The sequence below is a fragment of the Candoia aspera genome, chromosome 6 (assembly GCF_035149785.1).
Source record: "Candoia aspera isolate rCanAsp1 chromosome 6, rCanAsp1.hap2, whole genome shotgun sequence".
Taxonomy (NCBI): Eukaryota; Metazoa; Chordata; class Lepidosauria; order Squamata; family Boidae; genus Candoia; species Candoia aspera.
Window position 1 is genome coordinate 60077657 of NC_086158.1, and position 21884 is coordinate 60099540.

At 37.4% G+C, this 21884-nt stretch overlaps 1 protein-coding gene across 1 annotated transcript in view; it reads left to right on the forward strand.

Moving 5' to 3' along the window:
* The window catches only part of INPP5F (inositol polyphosphate-5-phosphatase F), a 54522-nt gene that overhangs the window by 18985 nt on the left and 13653 nt on the right, over nt 1-21884 (forward strand). The window contains exons 3-12 of the mRNA XM_063307240.1: nt 7819-7955; nt 8640-8768; nt 10843-11010; nt 11225-11281; nt 14605-14803; nt 16029-16208; nt 19755-19822; nt 20632-20756; nt 21176-21253; nt 21545-21665. Coding sequence (XP_063163310.1) covers nt 7819-7955; nt 8640-8768; nt 10843-11010; nt 11225-11281; nt 14605-14803; nt 16029-16208; nt 19755-19822; nt 20632-20756; nt 21176-21253; nt 21545-21665 — 1262 coding nt within the window. The remainder of the gene's footprint in view (nt 1-7818; nt 7956-8639; nt 8769-10842; nt 11011-11224; nt 11282-14604; nt 14804-16028; nt 16209-19754; nt 19823-20631; nt 20757-21175; nt 21254-21544; nt 21666-21884) is intronic.

Consider the following 21884-nt stretch of genomic DNA (forward strand, 5'->3'; position numbering starts at 1 on the left):
GTGGCCTTAATAGCTTTTATATATTTGGGAATAAGTTGATGTACTTAATTTTACTCCAAGAAGAGAATTAAAAGAAATTGAATTAATGTTAATATTTCCTGGAAAGGAAAACAGTCCTGAATTTGAGACAACCCTTCCTTCCCCCTGTTCAATTAATTGTTTAGGGAAACAGTTTATCTTTAAAAAGATAGCGGGGACATGGATGTGTTAGAGGACTGGTAAGTTAAGTGAGGGGGTCACTGTGTGCTTTGCAGAAGATGCCTGGGAACCAGTTTGATCAGCTATTAGATATATTTGCCATCTGAGTATGGCCAAGTCCCAATGGTCTGGTGGAGAGATGTTGTGGGTCAGGTGATGCTGGGTTATTGGGGGAGAAGGGTGAGTACTAACATCCTGGTAGTGACTTTTGTGGCTTTTAGAGGTGCCACCCCACTGATAACCAGATGTAAGCCTCTGTGACACTGGGATCTAGGGATTAGATGGTATTGCTGCTACTGTACCAGCCTTCCAGCTGTGTAGTGTCTTTCCTGTCTGGGCTCCTTGAAGCTGAGGCCAGACTCATGGTGGAATACACCAGACTTACAGTCTTGGGGGACTTCAGCCTGCCTTCCCTTGGTGCAGGGTCAGAGGTGCTTTGGGAATTCATGGCCAACATGGAAACCATGGATCTGAACCTAGTCATCGAGGGTCTGACACGCAGCAGAGATTGCACGCTCTGTTTTTTGTATTGGGGTGATAGTGTGTGGCCTGGATATGGGGGATGTTAACATCAGTATTCTGCCATAGTCTGATTATTCACAGATTGCCTTGGAACTCTTCTGTAGCTCCCCTCCCTCCTGCTGGACGCTGGATCTGCTCAGTTGGTTCATCCCAAGCACCTGAGGTATTAGGTGCACCTAAGGCCTTAGTTGCTGTTTGGAAAGAATGGGTGGCTGCAGCTTTAGATTGGATTGCACTTTTGCAGCTTTTCCTTGCTTAATGGATCCTGGAGCACCCACTGGTTTTTGAAGAGCTCTGGGAGATGAAACAGCAAAAAAGCACCTGGCGTGTCACTGGAGGAAAACAAGGAGTAAATCTGTCCAAACACAAATAACTTTATTAGGGACTTTCTTGAGGAAGAAGAAATGATAGCCATGGCCAAGAGAGCCTTTGCACAACTTCATCTTGTGTGCTAATTGCATCTATTCCTGGACTGGAAAGTCTTGCTTACCATCACTCATGCCTTAGCCACCTCCTGCTTGATGCTTTACGTGGGGCTGCCCTTGAAGACTACTGAGAAGCTGCAACTAGTTCAGAATGCAGTGGCACAGATAGTTGTGGATGTGCCTCAGTGTGCCCATGTTACACCATTACTTCGTGAGTTGCACTGGCTTCTAGGAGGCTTCCAGGTGCAATTTAAAGTTCTGGTTATCACCTATAAAGCCTTTCATGGCACAAGGCTAGGATACTTGCAGGACAGCCTGTTTCCCATTAGTTCTGCTCATCCCACCAGATCCAACAGAGTTGGCATGCTCAAGGTCCCTTCTATCAAGCAATGTCATCTGTTGGAACCCAGGAAGCATGTCTTCTTTGTCATGGTAGTTCCCCTGTGGAACAACATGCCCCCCAGATTCAGATGGCCCCAACTCTATTGGTCTTTCATAAGGTTCTGGCTGTTCTCTTAGGCATTGGGCTGGAGTGTTGAATGAGTCTGTCTTTAGGGGATGCGCTAGTATATTGATTAGCTTTCTCAGTTGCCATCTGTTTTGTTTGTTTTGCTATGCAGTGTTTTATTGTTTTTAATTTGTATGCCACCCAAAGCCATCTTGAGTTAAGCAGCTATACTAGTTGAATAAAGAAAGAAACTAGTTTCCTTTTAGATAAACACTGTTTAGTAAGTCCTTTAGCCGATGGAACTGGTTTTTTTTTTCAGTTGACATGAGAAGGAATGATATCTATTAGTTTCAAAGAGGATTGGAGGAATCAGCCTGTCCTTCATAAAATTAATTGATGTAAATTAAGGGGTTTTATATAACTGACAATCCTAATTAGAGATTCATCTCTGTCCGTTCATCTGCTTTATATCTGTATTACATAATTTGGTCTTCTGCAATCTTAACTTAAATATTCAACATGCCTTTCTCTAATTTTCACAGAAATTTTCTGCTTGTTACACCTTCTACTTCGTGGCTGTAAATGCTGCTTTCTCCCAAAGTTTTGGATCTTAGCAGCAGACTCAGCATCATCCATGATCATGAGGAATACTTTCATTTACATTCAAATGAACGCAACATAGCAAGGTCCAAAACAGAGGAAGCAGAATATATGCTTGAAGGAAGATCCCATGAATGGTTCCATTGTTCCACCCACTTTAAGACCTTCATACATTTGGGTGAATGCCTGAACAAAGTGGTCCATAGAAAATAGCAAATAGATTAGTAGACTTGTTTTAATGTAATTTCTAATGTAACTTGTGCCATTAAAACAGGAGCTTTCTTTTATTTGTGCAATGACCTATTTTTTTAAAATCTTGCTTATGCTTTGTAATGTATTTTTAATCAGATAAGTACACTTGCCTGATAGGAAATTAAGTATTTTCTGTATCCATAAGAAAAAACAATATTTTTATTTTATTTATTTACTATCCCTCCTTTATTATTTTTATAAACAACCCAAGGCGGCAAACATACCTAATACTCCTTCCTCCTCCTATTTTGCCCACAACAACCACCCCGTGAGGTGAGTTGGGCTGAGAGAGTGACTGGCCCAAGGTCACCCAGCTGGCTTTCATGCGTAAGGCAGGACTAGAACAGGCTCCTGGTTTCTAGGCAGTTGCCTTAACCACTAGACTAAACTGGCTCATTTAATATGGACTCCTTAAAAAAGGCAAGTGAATACAAGTAAATGATAGAAAATCCTGTGAAATATCCAGGTTTCTCATATATCAGTCTGGTTTCCCTTCTCCAAATGAATACCAGTCTTAGAAATCCCACCTCTCTAATAAATCTCTGCACATCTCTGTGTATGGGCATGTGGGTGAATACATACATGCGCGCACACAGTGCTCATCTGAAGCCATCCTTCAAAAGAAGACAGGGCTAGGAGAACAACAAAATAGAACTGATATTTCCTAATAAAAGTTTATTGCCTTTAAAAATGAATGAAATTATAAAAGTAATTGATCCTTCATCCTGTAGCTGGATATACTAATCATTCTCTTTTCTTGCACACAAACTAGTCTCACAAAGGACATCATGTATAGAAACAGCTCATCTCTTCTGACTGAAATTAGTTATGAAACCAATGTTACATAAGTGGAAGTCTGTTGGCAAGATTGCATTTTCATCACCTCAGAGGAACTGCAAAGTACATGCCAGTAATTTCCCCATTGTCAAGAGCAAATTGGAGAGCATATAGGCTGGTTGATGGATTGTGATGGCACAAAAAATTTGTAAAGAAATAAACAGCTGGTGAATCTATTCCTTCTGTGAATGGAAGGATTCTTTGCATCTGTGGAAGATACTGAGATTAAACTCTTTTCTTTTGAAAGAGGTAATGAGACCATTTTCACCAATTCTCTGTTCAGCCCCTCTGCCATTTTCTAAATTGTTTTTGAAGTAGCTTGTCACAGGCTATAAGAAGCTTCAAGGGCAAGGGGGAATTACTCTTCTTGCAGGCTTTTTTTTTCTTTTGCAACTAGAGCATCCCTTAAGTAGAGTTGTACCACTGCAACTATAGATATAAGCCATTGGAGGCTTTTTATCTATGGCTGACATTATTTGACTCAAAATTGTATTCAGCATTGAAACAAACAGATGCACTAGATTTCCATCAACTACTAAAATGAAGCCACCATTGATACTGACCAAGGCAAACTAATATTAGCATAAAAATTATCCTTTAGTTATAGTGTACTTTATTGCTCTATGAATGAAGTTGTAATTATATGAGTTATCTATTCTGACTTTGTTGCTTGGGCTTTATTGCAACGATAGAAGAACATTACAGTATCATTCCATTTTAAAGTATTTGAAAAAAACGTAATTCTGAGACTTAAAAAAAAAATTAATAGTCATTGAGGTTCTGGTGCATGCGTTGTCGTTGAATGTTATATAGTCTTTGTGAGGAGTGAAAAAACATTCTGCCTTATTCTGCAAAAATAGTCAAAATATATGTTTTCATTTAATTTGTCTTTTGCCTTTTATTCAGTGGTATATTCAAGGTGAATAACAGTGATTAAGATGCAGAACACAAAATAGAACATAAAATGAATTGAAATCATCAATAGAATATATGGCAAAAGAGCTATAACTTGGCTGCTCTTCTAAAGATAGAGAATGATATTCAGATGAAGCTCTCATGGGAGTGTATGCTACAGCCTGGAGATTATTCAGTAACTCTGATTTTGCATTTCATTAAAGAACTCCACCCCTCGATGAATAAGTTGCTATTTATTATATTTACATTCCATTTTTCTTTTGGGAACTCAACACAGTGCCACATAGGGTGTCTCTCCTCATTTTATCATAGACTGGGTTGAGAATGACTGGTTCAAAGCTACCCAACAAGTAACATGGTCCAATATGGGTCACAGTCTAACATATTAACCATGATTAATAAGTTATTTAACAGCATTATAAACCAGATTATATATGCAGCGTTAGCATGGTTAAGCAAGTGTCAGGGCCCAAAAGGTATAACCAGGATGCGTACTAGTACCACTTTTTAAGCAAACTTTTAAAAAAGCCTATTGCTTGGCTATGGTAGTATGCTCTCTCTGCAAACCAAATTTATTATTTATTATTTTAACCTCCATGTTCATTGTTAGAAGAATCCTGAAACACACTGTCACCTAACATAAGGTTGTAAGGGGGTGCTATACAGGTAGTTCTTCCTTAATGACCACAGTTGGGACTGGCAGCTCTGTTGCTAAGTGCTGTAGTCACTAAGCAGAAAATCACGTGACCACAACAGACTTAAAATGTCACTTCCCATTTGGTCGTAAAGTGAGTCACTGTGGTTGTTAAGTGTAATGTCACGTGACCATGACGTACGATTTTACTTCCACATTTAATTAATTAATTAACTCTGCTTGTTGGAAGCTGGTTGCGAAGCACCCAAATGGTGATCATATGACTGCGGGATGCTGCGACGGTCATAAATGGGAGGATTGGTCACAAAGCTGTTTTTTTTTCTTACACTGTTGTAGCTTTGAACAGTCATTAAATGTACTTAATGACCTTACCCAGTTATCTGGGAACAGTTTGATCCTGTTGGACCTGAGGAAGTAGACAGGATCCTCTGGACTGTAAATGCCACCACTTGCCAACTAGATCCATGTCCCTCCTGGCTGGTGAAGGCAGCTTGGGAGGTGATGTGTGGTTGGGTCCAGACGATGGTAAATACATCCTTGAGAGAGGGGGTGTTACCGGCTGCCTTTAAGGAAACACTGGTGCGCTCCCTCCTCAAGAAACCATCGCTGGACCGTACTGTACTGGACAATTTCTGTCCAGTCTCCCACCTCCCCTTTTTGGGGAAGGTGGTTGAGAAAGTGGTGGCATTGCAGCTCCAGAGGATTCTGGATGAAATGGATTATCTAGACCCCTTTCAGTCAGGTTTCAGGCCTGGATATGGGGCGGAAATGGCATTGGTTGCACTTATGGATGATCTTTGGTGGGAGCGGGATGGGGGCAGTGCATCCATCCTGGCTCTTCTTGACCTCTCAGCAGCTTTTGATACCATCGACCATGGTATCCTTTTGGGGCAACTCAGGGAGTTGGGGGTCGGTGGCATGGTTTTGCACTGGTTCTCCTCCTTCCTCCAGGGCTGGTCCCAATCGGTGTTGATAGGAAGCGAGAGATCGGGCCCAAGGCCCCTCCTTTGTGGGGTGCCACAGGGTTCAGTACTCTCTTCACTCCTTTTTAACATCTACATGAAACCAATGGGTGAGATCATCCATCACCACGGGATGAGGTATCATCAATATGCTGATGATAATTATATATCCCTATCCCGGGTGAAGTAAGTGATTCTGTGACCACCCTTTCTCGGTGCCTGGGGGCTGTGGGGGTCTGGATGGGGAACAACATGCTTCGGCTGAACTCTGGTAAGATGGAGTGGCTGTGGATTAATGGCTCCTCTGTATCCTGGAATTTGCCGTCTTTAGTTCTGGATGGGGTTGCACTGCCCCAGACAGACCTGGTGCGGAATCTGGGGTCGTCCTGGACTCGCCACTCCTACTCGAAGAGCAGGTGGCAGTTGTGGCCAGGGGGGCCTTTGCTCAACTTCATGTTGTGTGCCAGTTACGCCCTTTCCTGGATCGAGAGACCCTTTGAACGGTCACTCATGCTCTCGTCATCTCCCATATAGACTATTGTAATGCGCTGTACATGGGGCTACCCTTGAAGAGTATCCGGAAGCTATAGCTGGTCCAAAATGCAGACGCACCGGCAATTCTAGGTGCCCCTAGATTGTCACATATAACAACTTTGCTGCAGAGCTGCATTGGGTGCCAGTCTGCTTCCGGGTCCAATTCAAGGTGTTGGTTATTACCTTTAAAACCCTACATGGCATGGGTCCAGGCTACCTGAGGGACTGTCTCATCCCCATTACATTGACCCGTCCCATCCGGTCATACAGAGGGGGCATGTTACGGTCCCTGTCTGTAAGAGAATTCCATCTAGTGGGGTCCAGGAAGCAGGTCTTCTCTACATCAGCTCCTGGTCTCTGGAACATTCTCCCCATGGAGGTGAGGAAAGCCCCCTCTCTCTTGGACTTCTGTAAAAAACTAAAAACCTGTTTTTGTCACATGCCTGGGGCAGGAAGGGGAATAGTCATTCTTGGGGATGGCTGGTCCCCTAGGATGGCCCCTTATATATTCACGGACTGAAGTAGAACCTCACTGCTATCTGGATTTTATTGCACTTTATATTTTTGTCTTATTCGTTCGTTTTTCAAATTTCTATCACTGTCCATCTCTCCCGAAAAGGGGGACTCTGTTTATCTTCTGTTTATATTTAATGGATTATTTATAGTTTGTATTGAATTTTAAATTTTACTTCTATTGTAAACCTCCCAGAGTCCCTCCTTAGGGGGGAGACGGGTGGTGGTAAGTTTGACAGATAAATAAATAAAATAAAATGAGGCAGTCAGTAAGTGAGGACTACATGTACTGGGAAGGGATGTTTAAAATGGCAATTGAGAAATGTGACTGCATGTACTGGCTCTATAGTCTTACTGTTTGGTTAATGTATGAAAACCACAAACCCTTGGAAATGGTACAATTTGTAACAGAAAAAGTGAAAATACCCATGTCTCTGGTGAATCACAAAGAATGTTAATTAAATTGCAATAGACTAGATGGGAGGTGACAAGGACATGGGTCACTGTCTTTAGGAAAGGAGGGAAACTGGTGAACTTGCTGAAGCTGGCCAAATACTATCCTGACCATTGCTTCCATCTGCTGTTACAGCAGGATCGGTAAGTTCAGGAGAAACAGCAGCTCTTTCAGGAAAAATCAGTTGGTTTCAGCAGTTCTTAATATTGTGTTCTGATATTTATATTAGAGGGAGAAGGTCTTGGGAAAGGACAGATACTGGTTTTGTTCTAGTGAAAGAAAAATAATATATATTTTTTCCAGATTTTTTTCAAGGCCTTTAGAGCTCTGTGGTTCTGTTACCTTAATTCCATAATGATAAAACGATTTTTCTCTTGAGTGTTAGGCTGTAACTTTTGTCAGCCTGATAAAGGGGATATATAAGTCGAAAGGCTGCTATTCACTTGGTTAAAATTATAATTGAAACTTCTCTTTCCAAACTAATAGATTTGTATTTCTTACAGATTTGCCTTGGTGGTTGCTTCTCATTCGCCAGAAGGTAGTTGTTGGCAAGCTTCCAGGAGATCATGATGTCTGTAAAATTATAAAAATTGTAGCAATACCACTTTCAGAAGCAGAACCTCAGGACCTGGATCTGGAGGTAAGATGAAATCCAGCAATTCATAAAAAAAGTGCTCCTACCAACTTACATGATTGGAATGATAACTATGTAGAAATGAAAGTTTGCATGATGAAATCAGGCAGCCATGCTGAATAATAAAGGCAATTGTTATGTAAACATTTATAATGTGACAGTTACTTGACACAAATCATCACTGGATAGTAAGTGGATAAATGTTTTTTTTTATCAAACATCTGGAACAGCTCTTCCTTTCCACCACTTACTTGCTGTCTTTTACTGAATGGTTTATTTACTGCATTTATATCCTGTTTCTCATCAAGGTAGCGTTGTTCCATGGCCATTTGCACTGTATCAGATATCTTTTTAATGTGAAGTCTGCTATGATTAGACTATTAGTTTTGCCAATAAATCCTGCTCCAACCTGCTTGTTAATTAAAACTTTGACAAAAACCTTTCTCAAGGTTAGAGAGTAGATAGGGTAGAAAATTTTTTAAAATGTGATACCTTCTAATCTTCTAACTTTTAACCTATGTTAGATAATATATGTATATTCACTAAATAAATAAATTTTAAAAATTTATCATGCAAATGTTAACTTTTATTTAGTATTCTTTAGAAAAATATTAATTTGTAAATGCATATTTTATATAACCACTAATTATTTCATTAAGCATCTTTTTAATGAAATCTATTGCTTTTCAGCCCTGTAAAAAACATCATTTTGGAATATATAGAACAGAGAAAATTACCCAATCTCCTGATGATTCTAAATTTCTGCTGAGAACCTTCACTCAGATTAAAACAAATGTTTCCTCTTCTAATAAAAAGAAGGTGAGAATTATTCGTTTTCAAAGAGTTTTTGACTGTACATGCTGTAAACACTACTCACATTATTTAATTTTGTACTTTTCCTCCAAAGAGTTGATTAATACATTTGTAGACATTTAAGCATATTTCTATTTCACTTGCTCTCAAAACATCCCTTGACTAAATTGCCCCTTTCCCTCCCACTGTTTATTTCTACTACCTTTTTTTTCTGTTGTACTTCTGAACTTCACTAAAATTCCTATTGAGCATAATCAAGGGTACCTTACGTGTTCTGCCAGATTAATTGATCTCTCCTATTTTCATCCTGTATGATCTCTTTGCTTAGATACAGCAGATCAAACTTTGCTACTTGAAGCACTTCATGCCTTTATGTTATTTGGCTGGTTCCATCCCCATTTGTCAAATTGGGACCAATTTCTTGTTCCAATAGGACCTCTTCCTTGTTTCTTTCTGTCTCCTTTGGGCCCCAAATATCTGTGTTTAACTCTGCTGTTCTCACTTGGAATATTGTGAGTACTATGTTTCAGTATTTTGCATACACTTGAAAGCACCCAGCTCTGTTCCAGATCATTATAACTGTACAATTGTGCAGCTCTAGCAATATGCTTCAGATTTCTACTTGGACATGTGATTGCCTTTTCAATCAGTACGTTCAAGATTGTGCTTCTAATCAGTCCTCTAAAGTTCTTCTCTGGTATGCCCATGTCTGCTCATATCTGTTTGCCCCTGTGAAAGAATCCCCAGAAATACTTTACATAATATATTATTTTTATCAGATGCAAAGGCTTGGATTCTTTTGCCTTTTTTGTTTCTTACATTTAGTTTCTCATTGACTCTCCTATGTTACTGTATAACTTTGCAATAAATATTTAGTTTCCTTTTTTTCTCTGTCCATATTGAATCTCGGATATTGCAACCTTCTTCTGTTTGGTTTTCTATTGTTACATTTTGGTCCTCTTGCCTCTGGCTACAATTGTGTGCTGACATTCATATTATTGTTCATACTCATATCAACAGTGATCCCGGTATTGCTTTCCCCCCCCCTGTTTTAAGATACAGCTTAAACTCCTTATCTTTACTTGCCATAAGTTTTGAATTCTTTTAACCCAGGAAATCCAGGTTGCTGTTCTTCACTCTTTCCAACTCAACCATGCTGTTCTCATAAATGACTATATTTTGTCTTCTTTAATTAGGCTGTATCAGGAACTTGCTGCCAGAATGCCCATGTGATTCTCTATTTTTTCTTTTAAACTAAAAATGAGGTCAGCCTACATGAAAAAGAAGTTAATGAAGTAATTCCCTACATATTGTGTTTAGGGACTTCATAGTTTAAAGAAAAAATTGTAACAAATTATACATGCTTTGAAGAAAGTGGGTAGATATTTCTTATTCAAGATTAGGAGTTAAGTTCATTCAATTAAATTTATGGATAATCAGAACAAGAAGAATCATTTCATACAACATATAATTAACCTGGAATTTGTTGCAGTACAGAATATGATAATATCTACTACTTAGGGTTTTAAATGGCAATTAGTCTGATTCTATGCTAATTTTGTCCATCAACTGGTGTTACATATAATAAACTCCATATTCTGAAAAAATATATTTCAGGATACCAGTTTCTAGGTGATAAACAGCAGGAGTATTAAACGGCATCCTACAGTTATCTGGAGGCCATTGTGCAATAATGGATGATGAGCTGGATAGTTACATCCGTATATTATATACAGTGAAGATTCTGTACAACGTGTGTTCTTTTCTCATATAACTCTAGATTTTCCTCATATTATTCTTAGTCATAAACTTGGTAGGTAACTTTACTCAAACTGGTATATCTCAGCCTTGTAGAATAAAATAATAATAATAGCATATTTTATATGGAAAATATAAAAGGTATCTACAAAGTTGTGATTCCAGTTGTGCTTGTTTGAAAAGACCTAATCAATGAAAGACATTTCTTTTATGTAAACATGCGAAGGCAAATGATCAATTGTACGTTATAAAAAATTACTTTTATTGTAATGATAGTAATCCAACTCAGTGTACTGAAGTAGAATATTCTACCCTTTCGTAGGTTAAAGAAAGTAAAGAGAAAGAAAGACTGGAGAGGCGTCTACTGGAAGAACTGTTCAAAATGTTTATGGATGCTGATTCCTTTTATTATAGTTTGACTTATGACTTAACAAACTCTGTGCAAAGGCAAAGTGCATGTGAGAAGGCTAACTTGCCCCTCTGGAAAAAGGTAATAATATGTCTCTTGAAAGATCAGCCATGGATACATATGGGCATATATTTTATATTTATCAGAGAAAGAAATGTTAGTGTTTCCTTATTTTTCACAAATGAAGTTCTTGTCCCAGGATTGTTCTGGTGAACATGAATTGTTCTATAGTCTTCTAGACTTCACAGTTTTCTTTAATATTTGGATATACAAGATTTACTTTTATATTTTTCAGGTTGATGACAGATTCTTTTGGAATAAACATATGCTAGAAGATCTGATAAATCTTGGTGTAAGTAATATTCCATATGCTTTTAGTTTCTTGAGAACTTCAGTGAATTGTGCATCAGATAGTTCTGTTTTCTTGGTAGTCTGACTGGCAATTAATGAGCTTAGTAGTGTTCTGTGTAACTTATCCTCATTTTCTGTGATACAGAAATTTAGGATTTTAATAGTACATCCATTTAAGTGACAACTGGAATTGTTACTGATTTTCTACAGCTTTTCACCTGAGATCATGCATTCCTCCATGATTCTACCTTTCTTAAAAGATGGGATTTTGACATTGGTTAAACAGCTGAACCTATCAAAGTTCATTAGCAGCTAGTGTGACTATTTATTAAAAAAATCTAATTTTAAGTGATACAAAAGCATACTATGTATTTCTAAATTGTGGCAAAATAAATTAAGATATAAAAATGCCACTTAAATAAGTAAGACTATTCCTCTATAAATGGGTGTACTTCTATATGTAAAATGAAAAGAAGCTTAAGTACCTTGCTATAGTGTCTTGGAAAGGGTGTCTTTTCCTGTTACATGTATGAAAGAGAACGCTCACAATACTGGGCAATAGCATTGTGTCACTTTATGTAAGTTAATAGATCTGAATTCCTCCTCCCGATGCCAGCATTGAACAATAATTCAGGGTTTTTGTGTGAGAGAATGGGTATCCAGGGAGGATAACATCTGTGGCCTTCCATTCTCCTGAGTGTTAAGAGCCATACCAAGGGAGGAAGAGGATGGGTGGGGGCAGAGAGGAATGGCTACCTTCATAATCAGACTCAGACTCCAGATGATAACCCTCAATAAGTAGTGATAGGGAAATGAAAAAAATAGTAATGAAAGAATTGGAAAAAAAAAGAGTTAGAGAAGAAGGGAAAAGAAGCCAGAAGCCCTGAAGATGCCAGGGAGTTGAAGATAGAACAGTCAATGGAGTTGGGAGTGAGAGATATGTGGGGCTGCCAGGTGTGGTTGGGCCAATGGCAGCTGACTGATGGAAGGGGATGAGAGCAGGAATCCATGGCGGGTGGGGTTGAAGGCAGCTGAAAAAGGCCCAGCAGCAACAGGCCTGATGGAGATCATAGGCAAGTGGTGAGCTCCCGCAGCCCCCTTACAAGTGGGCATCAACTTCTAGAGCAACCCAAATTGAGAGAAGAAAGGAGCAGAGGAGAAAGTAGTTAATCCTCCCCACCTTAGGGCATCTGGCAACAGTATGCCAGAGGGGGTACTAAGCAGCTCCAGGTGGCCAGCTGTGACTGCAATACAAAACCCAGTGCTAATGTGGGAGCCAGAGGTGGAGAGGTTAGGGAGGGCCAAGTACTAGAGGGATATGGGAAGAATCAAAATGGTCCAAACTCTGGCAGGTAGTAGCAACCTGGATGCCTTGAGCCAGCTCCAATAACCAAGTAGTAGGCAGAGTTGTTTAATATGAAGAAAATCATGAGGCAAGGAGCTAGTCCAGTATGAAGTAAGAAAATGAATAGAAATAAGAACCAAGTCTAGAATGACAGAGTAAATGAATAGTAGATTAAGGAATGAGACTTTGAAAAGTAAAGGTAGAATTATATAGGTCAAAACTTGGGCAGAGAAGAAATTAAGGTAATAAAGCATAAAATAGAGAAATAGAGTATAGGGTGTAAGAGTGGAATACAGACAAATGAAGAAAAGCACTGGGAAAATCTTTTAGATATGTAAGCCTATAGATATAAAGAATCTAACAAATCACACAGTTTTTATCATGAAACGCAGTCTATTTTTGTAACAATTTTTTAAATAAAAAAAAATCCTAGAGGAGTTGGTCTATGTATTTTGCCTGAGTTTGTCGCCATCTGTGAACCTATGACACCTGGGTTGGCTATAAGCATTACCACATGATACAAGATTCTTGAAAAAGCCTTTCCTAGCAGGTAAATAATGTAGCTGGAAGACACTGGCAGATATGCACCCCATTCAAATGGATTCACATGCTGCTGGAAAAGTATTTCTGAGTTTCCTTTTGGCCTAAATGAGATTCTAAAAGTGGCCCACAACTAAATATTTTAAAACAATTAAACTTAAAATATCACTCATACCAAGCAGGAAAAAATAGATTAAAAAAACAAAATCAGTACACTTTAAAATTGCTTTATGCAGAATCATGCAGAACAAAAATGTTTCCAAAGTCCATCTAAAATTTAACTCATACATCTATATGCAGCATCTTTTGAGTGACTCGATTATATCCTACACTGTACTGGCTGACTTCTCTTGTTAGATAACAGTTTATGGTATCAAATGTTCCTGTCAGGTGCAGCAAAAGCAACGTGAGTGTCTTTACTCTGGTTCCTTGCAAAGATCATCTGACAAAGTAACAAAGATTATTTATTTCACCAATCCTGGCTTGACTCTGGATTGAAAAGTATCCCGTTTCATCCTATGGTTCTGTTGCCATCATTTGTTGTACAACCTTGCTTGGAAAAGGGATATTGGAGATTCATTATTAATCACCTAAGTTATTCACTGTTTCCTTTAGAGGAAGAGAAACTTATAATTTCCACTATTCAGTTGGTTGGTTGTTTCCAACAAATTTGTTTAACCTGTATTGGTAAGGTTCATATAGTCAGCGGTCCAAGTAACCCTGATTTATGCTGAATTGTCTATTAAATTTATTTTCTTAATTTTTAATTGTTATTTTAAACTTAGCTATGTAGTACAATTAGCTAGTTTTGTTATTATACAATAGAACTTTCTAATATATTAAATATAGTAATAAATAATAATACAGAATAATACATTGCTTAGTTATTTCATAGTAATCTATAGTCATATATTTATTAGTTTAACAAATGCAACATTTAGAGTAAGAACTGTAATACTACTGGGGATGTCATGAGCACTGATGGTGAGCAGGAGGGGGCCCCTATCCAGGGAGGAAAACGCATGCGTAGTACTGAGGAGTTAAGCAGCCATTCAAAGAGACACGGATCAGACCCGCCTTAACTTTTGGGGTTTCTCTGTCTGGGTTTTCCCACGCTTCTTCAGTTTGGTAGGATTTTCTGTCTACTGTAGCAGTAATAAAACACTAGAGACTTATTCCTCGTCTCGGCGTGGTTCCTGCTTGTCAGGACAGGGGCAGCTATTTTCATTTATTTAACTTTTGGGTTCTATAAGTTACATATATTCTAGAGGTGACGGGCTCGTCCTTGGGGGAACTGGGGGTGGTGACGACCGACAGGAAGCTCTGGCGTGGACTGGTCCATGAAGTCACGAAGAGTCGGAAGCGACTGAACGAATAAACAACAAAAAAGTTACATATGTCATAACATATATGTATACAAATGTTTTAATATGCTGCAGCAATCTGAAGTGGATTTTTGGATTATCCCAGTCATCCAGGGATTTGTGCAAATTGAAGAACTTGTAGTTAATTATAACGAAACATCAGATGAAGAGAAAAGCAGTCCTGAAACACCATCTCAGGAGCCTGTTTGTGTAGATTACATTCACCCAAGTTTTCTTGTGGCGCTTATCTCACGGAGAAGCCGCCACAGAGCAGGTAAGTTTGTTCAGTATAGTCTAGGGACCAAAAAGCTCTAGTGAATTTTTTTTATGGAAATAAGTACTTAAATCCTTTTTTCATTTCTATACAGAAATTAAACTATTGATTCGGTTAAGGTCATAATAAGCACTTGAAAAAATTAGACAAGGAAATTCTCTGAAGACTTGATCTTTTTCATTCTGGTTCTGAACGTTCTCCAGCTGTATTATATCCTCTTCAAGTGTGGCAGCCAATACTGGATATGAATGTGCTGTAGATTTAAATATTTATAAATATTAATATTTAATATTAATAATGTGTTGGCAGAATTATTTTCACTCCTGGTAGTTCTATTTTCAATCCCTTTCCTAAAGATTTCTAGCATGGAATTTACTGGGGTGCACAAAATGTTTTGTTTTGAACTGCCATTATATAAAATGTCCTGTTTTTTTGCATTTTAGAGGTATTTTTAGCTTCAATCTAAGTGCTTTAATCTAAGAACAAGTGTGTTTTGAATTCAGAACACATCAAAAATGTTCAGAGTGGCTCATTTTGTTTTCAAAACGTCTTTTGCATTCTAGACAGCACATTTTGTAAAATATGCTCAAAATAAATCATTTGGACTTCCCTAGAACTTGCCTTTTTAACAGTTGTCTCATATAGAGTTGACAACTTCATTCACTATCACCTGCAGATCCTTTTTCTGGTTTGTTATGGACAGCTCAGAACCTATCAATTATATTTGAAGTCAGGGTTTCTTTTAAATGTTTTACTTAAATTGAAAGGAAGTTTGTTTGTTTGATTATTTTCTCAGTTTAAATAGATCTTCTAGAGCCTTTCACAATTATTTTTAGTTTGTATCACCATGAATAGTTTAGTATTACCCATAAAATTGGGTGGTGCACTAGTTATCCCTAAGTCAAACTTATTTATGAACAAGTTAAAATGTGCTAATCCCAACATGGATATCTGAGGGACTTCACTTCCTATTTCCCTCCATTGAGAAAATAGCAATTTATTTTTATTATCAGCTTTCTGTTTTTTAAGCAGTTAACAATCTATACAAGGATAGGTCTTCTTATCTTATAAATGCTAATACTACTTGAGAGACTTTGATGAGGAATTTTGTCAGACGTTTGGAAATGCAGTATTTAGTAGCTAAGGAATTAAGTGTATAAACGTTATGTGAGATATTAACATTCAAGTCTGACCTCTTTTCTGAAATTCTTTGCTTTTTTCCTAGGGATGCGTTACAAACGAAGAGGAGTGGATAAAAATGGGAATGTAGCGAATTATGTAGAGACGGAACAGTTGATCCATGTTCATAATCACACTCTATCTTTTGTTCAGACAAGAGGCTCTGTGCCTGTTTTCTGGAGTCAGGTTGGTTATAGATACAACCCACGGCCACGTCTGGATAAGTGTAAGTATTGATATAGTATATAATACAATTACAGCATTATTCAGTGGCCTTTCAAATTTGTTGCTTTTATTACAAAGCGCTTTTTATGTCTCCCTGACATGTACCTAGGCCATCATTTTTATATCAGTGTAGTGCATCATAAATTAAGCTTTTCTTGTGTTTTATGTTAAAAAAGCCAACTGTATTTGGTATAAATAGTATAAAACTGAATTTTAATTTAGTTGAATGTTTTACAAATATTTAACTTTTTTTCCCTAACAAATTCTTAAAATGACGTGGTATTCCAAGTAAATGTGCATCTGTACATGTTTATAAGTGTATCTGTAGGTGTACGTATCTATAGGCTTTTAAGGTAATAACTTGAGTCTCTTCTCTTGCTTGATATTTTTTTTAGAGAAGTAACCATAACAACTACTAACCTAGTCATATCTACTGTACCTCCTTTTTGGCAGGATATAATCACACTGACAGGGTTAAAAGTCACTATCTTGGTAATACGTTGTCCTCACCCACTTTTGCCAGGAAATGCCTGGTATCTTGTTGAACGATTTACTGGAGAGTATTGACAAGGCTTCATGACATGACTTGTCCTCCTTCATTGGTCAAACAGGCAGCAGTGAGAATGGAAGGGAAAGGAAAGGAAAACTGGTAGTGCCTTAAGCCCTCGTTTACAGAAAACCTTAACTCTGCTCAGTTTGTGTACCTGACTCTGCTGTTGTCTTCCTTTCAAGTACTCCTGTCCCCAACCCCACCATGCAATAGCCATTTCTCCAAGCCTTATTCAACATTGGCATGGAGAACATTTTTTCTCCACAGTAACAACCCTGTGAGATAGATTGGGCAGCCCAAAGTCACCAATGAGCTCCTATGGCTTAGGGTGGACTTGGACTTGGGTCTCCCCAGTCCTAGTCTAGCATCTCATCTCCTATACCACAGTTGGATTATTAGTTAATCAATTAATCAGAACTACAAGAAGTATGTTGTCTTCAGTTTATTTGACAAACTATTTTGGAAATGTTATAACGAATCACCTTAGATAGGCTATTAGTATGACTTCATATATCTCAGTACAGTCAAATCTGGCATTGAAAATTTGATCGTTGCTTGTTAAGTATGTCAGTTAAAGATCTGTAACTTGATATTTTGGAACAGGATTGGGATGTATTGAGAGATTGAATCTGTCATAGAATATTGGTTTATCATCTTCCTTCCCATAAATTATAACCTCTGAAGCAAAGAATAAATATTAAATCACATTCTTGCATGAAGGTCATTTGAAGACCTTATTTATTTATTTGTTTGTTTGTTTGTTTGTTTGTTCACTTTATATGGTGCCCATCTCAAACAAGTGACTCCAGGTGGCTAAAAAACCCATCCAAAACACCTCAAAAATACAAAATAAATAGATAATTGGCAGCCAAGATAAAAACACATCAGTTATCAGTACAAATACAATACAAATATTTCAGTAAAATTAATCAAAGGTCCAACAGATACTTGGAAGCCAAGTCTGGGAACACAGCCATTTCTTCAGGGCCTTGTGAAAGGCCAACAGGTTTTAACAGATGTTAAAATACATAAGACATTGCTGGGTTTAATTTTTTAGATGTTCTTGTGTATTGCAAAGATGCAGTTGCACATTTCTTTTAGAGGATGAGATGTAGTGATTCAATGCATCTGGTCTTTACTAACCAAACTGGTAGCGAAGATGGATTTTATCAACTAGTTGAAAAGAACCAACATTGTAATGTAAGAACTTCCATAGCTCTCCAATGATAGCAGGACATTCTTTGTGCTCTTTGTTCATCATACTTAATTCAAAGCTGAATTGTTGATTGCTAAAAATAGTTTTCGTTGGAGACTTGCCCTCTCCATTACACATACCTGATGCTCAGTTACCTTTTGATTGCAACAATGTCATGACTATTCTGTCTCACAAAAAGGTATTGGCTTATTTTGTGCTTCATCTTTTTTTCTGTTATACTTTCATTCACCTTGCTGCTTCCCTGTGTGGAGGTTGTTATTGTTTTTAATTCTTTCCCTACATTTTTCCTAACTTTTTAATGTATATATTTTATATTAACATTTTTAGGGGAGAAATTTACCTGTTTAAATACTTTTTGGCCTTCTTGCTTGTCTACACTTTGAGATGTTTATATGGAAAGTAGCAGCATTGGGTTGGAGTGGCATATCAGTCCCAGCAAATAAATAAATATTAAATAAATCTCAGTGCTTTGCTAAGTGGGAGACTTAACTAATCATATTATGTGATGAGCTAGGTAAATTGACTCTTACCTGTTTGTTCTTTTGGATTAAAAAAAAATGTTTTGTTACATGGCGCTTCTTCAAAAATTCCTTATTTCATCATATCCATCTATCTTCACTGATCACTGCCATCCTGTTGTCAAATGGCCACATTGGGCTGTGCAATCCTATTATCCTGTTTGTCTTGGCTTGCTTCTTGCTAGTTTATTATTTATATGTTTGATCATAGATACCACAAAGAACAGCTGGTTACTTGTAAATCTGATTTTTCAAATGGTTGTCTGTATATTCACACATTCCTTTTTCCTACAGGTGATCTTGCCTAGAAGTTCTTTAGGCTAGTGTTGCTGTTACAGTGATAGGTTTTGATATGTCCACTGAGGAGAAGAAGGTGGAGGAGAAAGATCTTGCAAACCTTTTCTTTTCTCTAGCTCTAAAGTTAGTGGTATGCAATATATAAAGTACAGATGGAGAAACTGCAGCCTGTCAGTATCACTTTTTGTGATCCTACAGATTGAGTGCGCCTAAACATTTGGAATTTTTTCTTTTGGGGAGGTGGGTGGAGTTAAGAGGCAAAATTTATTTATGATTTTATCGAATTTTAAATGGCTTTTATTGTGAACTGCCCAGGGTCCCCCATGCGGGGGAGATGGGCGGTCATAAAAATATGATAAATAAATAAATATAATGGGTGCTTTAAGCTATGCAAATGTTTAAGGCAATCATTTCACCCCTTAAAATTCTGAAACTGCCTCCCAAAATATTTCCTGCCCAGTTTTTGGACTGTGGCTGTTGATACAACTGTGCCATGAAAACCTCTTGAAATGATGATAATTGTGCAGTATTATTGTAATGGGTCACTGATACTATTATTGATACTATTTTTGAAAAAAAGAAAAATGGCAATACTATAATGTAGCTATTTTGCTGCTGAATTTTGGCAGTATGCAATTGTTGTCTGGGGGATGTATTTGAATGGCAAGTTGCCACATATTCTGATCAAGACTTTTATACATACGGAACAGCATTTAACAAACTACAGTTAAAAATAAATAGCTTTTTCCTATAGAAAGATATTCTGTTATTTATTTGCTGACATACATTGGTTAGTAATTATTTATAAATGGTATTCCACAGAGTTCTAGAATCTGTGATAATTCTTTTAAATATAATAATTACATCCCTGATCCAGCCCAGTGATACGCTGTTCCAGTCTAATGCTGCTGCTTTCCATGTAACCATCTCAAAGGAGTGGGTAAACAATATGCCTTTCTTTTGCAGGTGAGAAGGAAACTGTAACTTACTTCTGTGCACATTTTGAAGAACAGTTAAACATTTATAAAAAACAGGTGGGTTTCACCTTGTCATAAGACCATGTTAAATTATTGACAGTTTTGCAACCTTGTACAGTACTGTGCTTTAATACTTTATAAAAAAATACAATGATTTTGGCAGTATCTATTACTTTGCAAATTAAAATAATTTGCTAACTATAGAATTCTGGGTTGTCTCTAATGGTGGCTTTGTACTAGTGGACAGCATTTTGTCTTCTGTTTGCTGAGGCATCTGATACTTGCTGATCGTCCCCATTTCTTTTGCAGTTCCTGTCCCATTACAAATCATGTTCCACAGGAGTTTTCTAGGGCAACCTTTTGGGGTCAGGAAAAGTTTCCAGGAGCTGAAGAGGCAGAAGCTGAATGCCTAATGTTACATAAACAAAAATGTATTCCTTTAGAGTAGTGTTTTTCAACCTTGGTAACTTTAAGATGGGTGGACTTCAACTCCCAGAATTCCCCAGGCAGCATGGCTGGCTAGGTAATTCTGGGAGTTGAAGTCCACCCATCTTAAAGTTACCAAGATTGAGAAACACTGCTTTACAGTGAAGCATTTAGCGGACATGGCTGTCCATTAAGTGCATTCCTGATTAGCATAAAATGTGGGATTAAATATAATGATTTTAAAGAACTGATGAAGCTTTTAGTATTCATTGACTGAGTGCTTCTTAGCAGTCATTTAGAACTAGGCACTTGAGAATTGCCTTGAATTTTGTTTAAAATTGAAATAAGAACCACTACTCCTATACTACTAAATGGTATTAAGACAGGTACATTACACTTCATATTTTTAAACATGTTTCTATTTTCCTGTCTTGAAACAGATTATCATTAACTTGGTGGACCAGGCTGGACGAGAAAAAATTATTGGTGATGCTTACCTTAAACAAGTTCTATTATACAATAATCCAAGCCTTACATACGTTTCATTTGATTTCCATGAACATTGGTAAGACTGTCAAAGAACCTTAACCTAACAAATATTGAAATGTTAAACCATTGCATTCTATTGCTATACCTGATGTTGTCTCAAGTGATTCATTATGACAAAAGTTCTGCATAGCTTTAGTTTTCAGGTTTTTCCATGAGAGTTTTTTGAGGGTGAAGGATTTCAAGGCTTTTATAAACTGTCACTTTGAAAAATATGCTTTAATAATAATGTATTCCTGTATGTATATTTATATTTTTATGTGTATATAAAAATTCAGGTGTAGCAGTCTGTCTTGATTAATCTATGGCTTATTTGGTAGCAGATTGTAAAAAAGGAAAAACTCTGGGGAGAACTTATTTTTCAGATTCTGTGTAATAAACAGCACATTCAGTACAATTAAAAATTACAGCAAACTGTGCCTTCTTTCTGCCTTTCAGCCGTGGAATGAAGTTTGAAAATGTTCAGACCCTTACAGATGCCATTTCAGATATAATCACCGATGTAAAGTGGTGCTGGTAGGTGTTCAGTGTTGCCTTAATTGCTTGGATCAGGGGAAGGCTTGGAGAGTGCAAGGCATGAGATGCATCCCATACACAATTTTTATTTAGAGCTTTGTGTTTTCCATGGAGATGAGAGATTCTGCAAACCAATCTGTTGTGCTCTGATATGATTAACTTTCCCATATATAAGCTCTGAAAACCGATTTAGTTCAGTAAGAGTATGAATATATGTTCTTATTTAGTACTATATAGGATAGCCAGTTTTTAAAAAAAAATTTCAATTATTTAATATTCCTCTTTTGGAAGGGTGGACCAAGCTGGTGTGATTTGTAAACAGGAAGGAATTTTCCGCGTTAACTGTATGGATTGTCTGGATCGAACCAATGTTGTCCAAGCAGCTATTGCTCGTGTCATTATGGAACAGCAGGTACAGCAATGTAAACTATAGTGATTGCCCTTAAACAGAACACAAGTACAGGGCTTTTGAAAAATCTACTTATGGGTAAGTTGCTTCAGAATAATTCTTATAGAAGAGATGAATTTACCGAAGAAAAATAGTTACAGTAGTGCTGAAATTTGTCTTCTAATAGTTGTATAGATAATGCTGAAACTAAAAAATTATTTATTTATTTATTTATCTATCTAT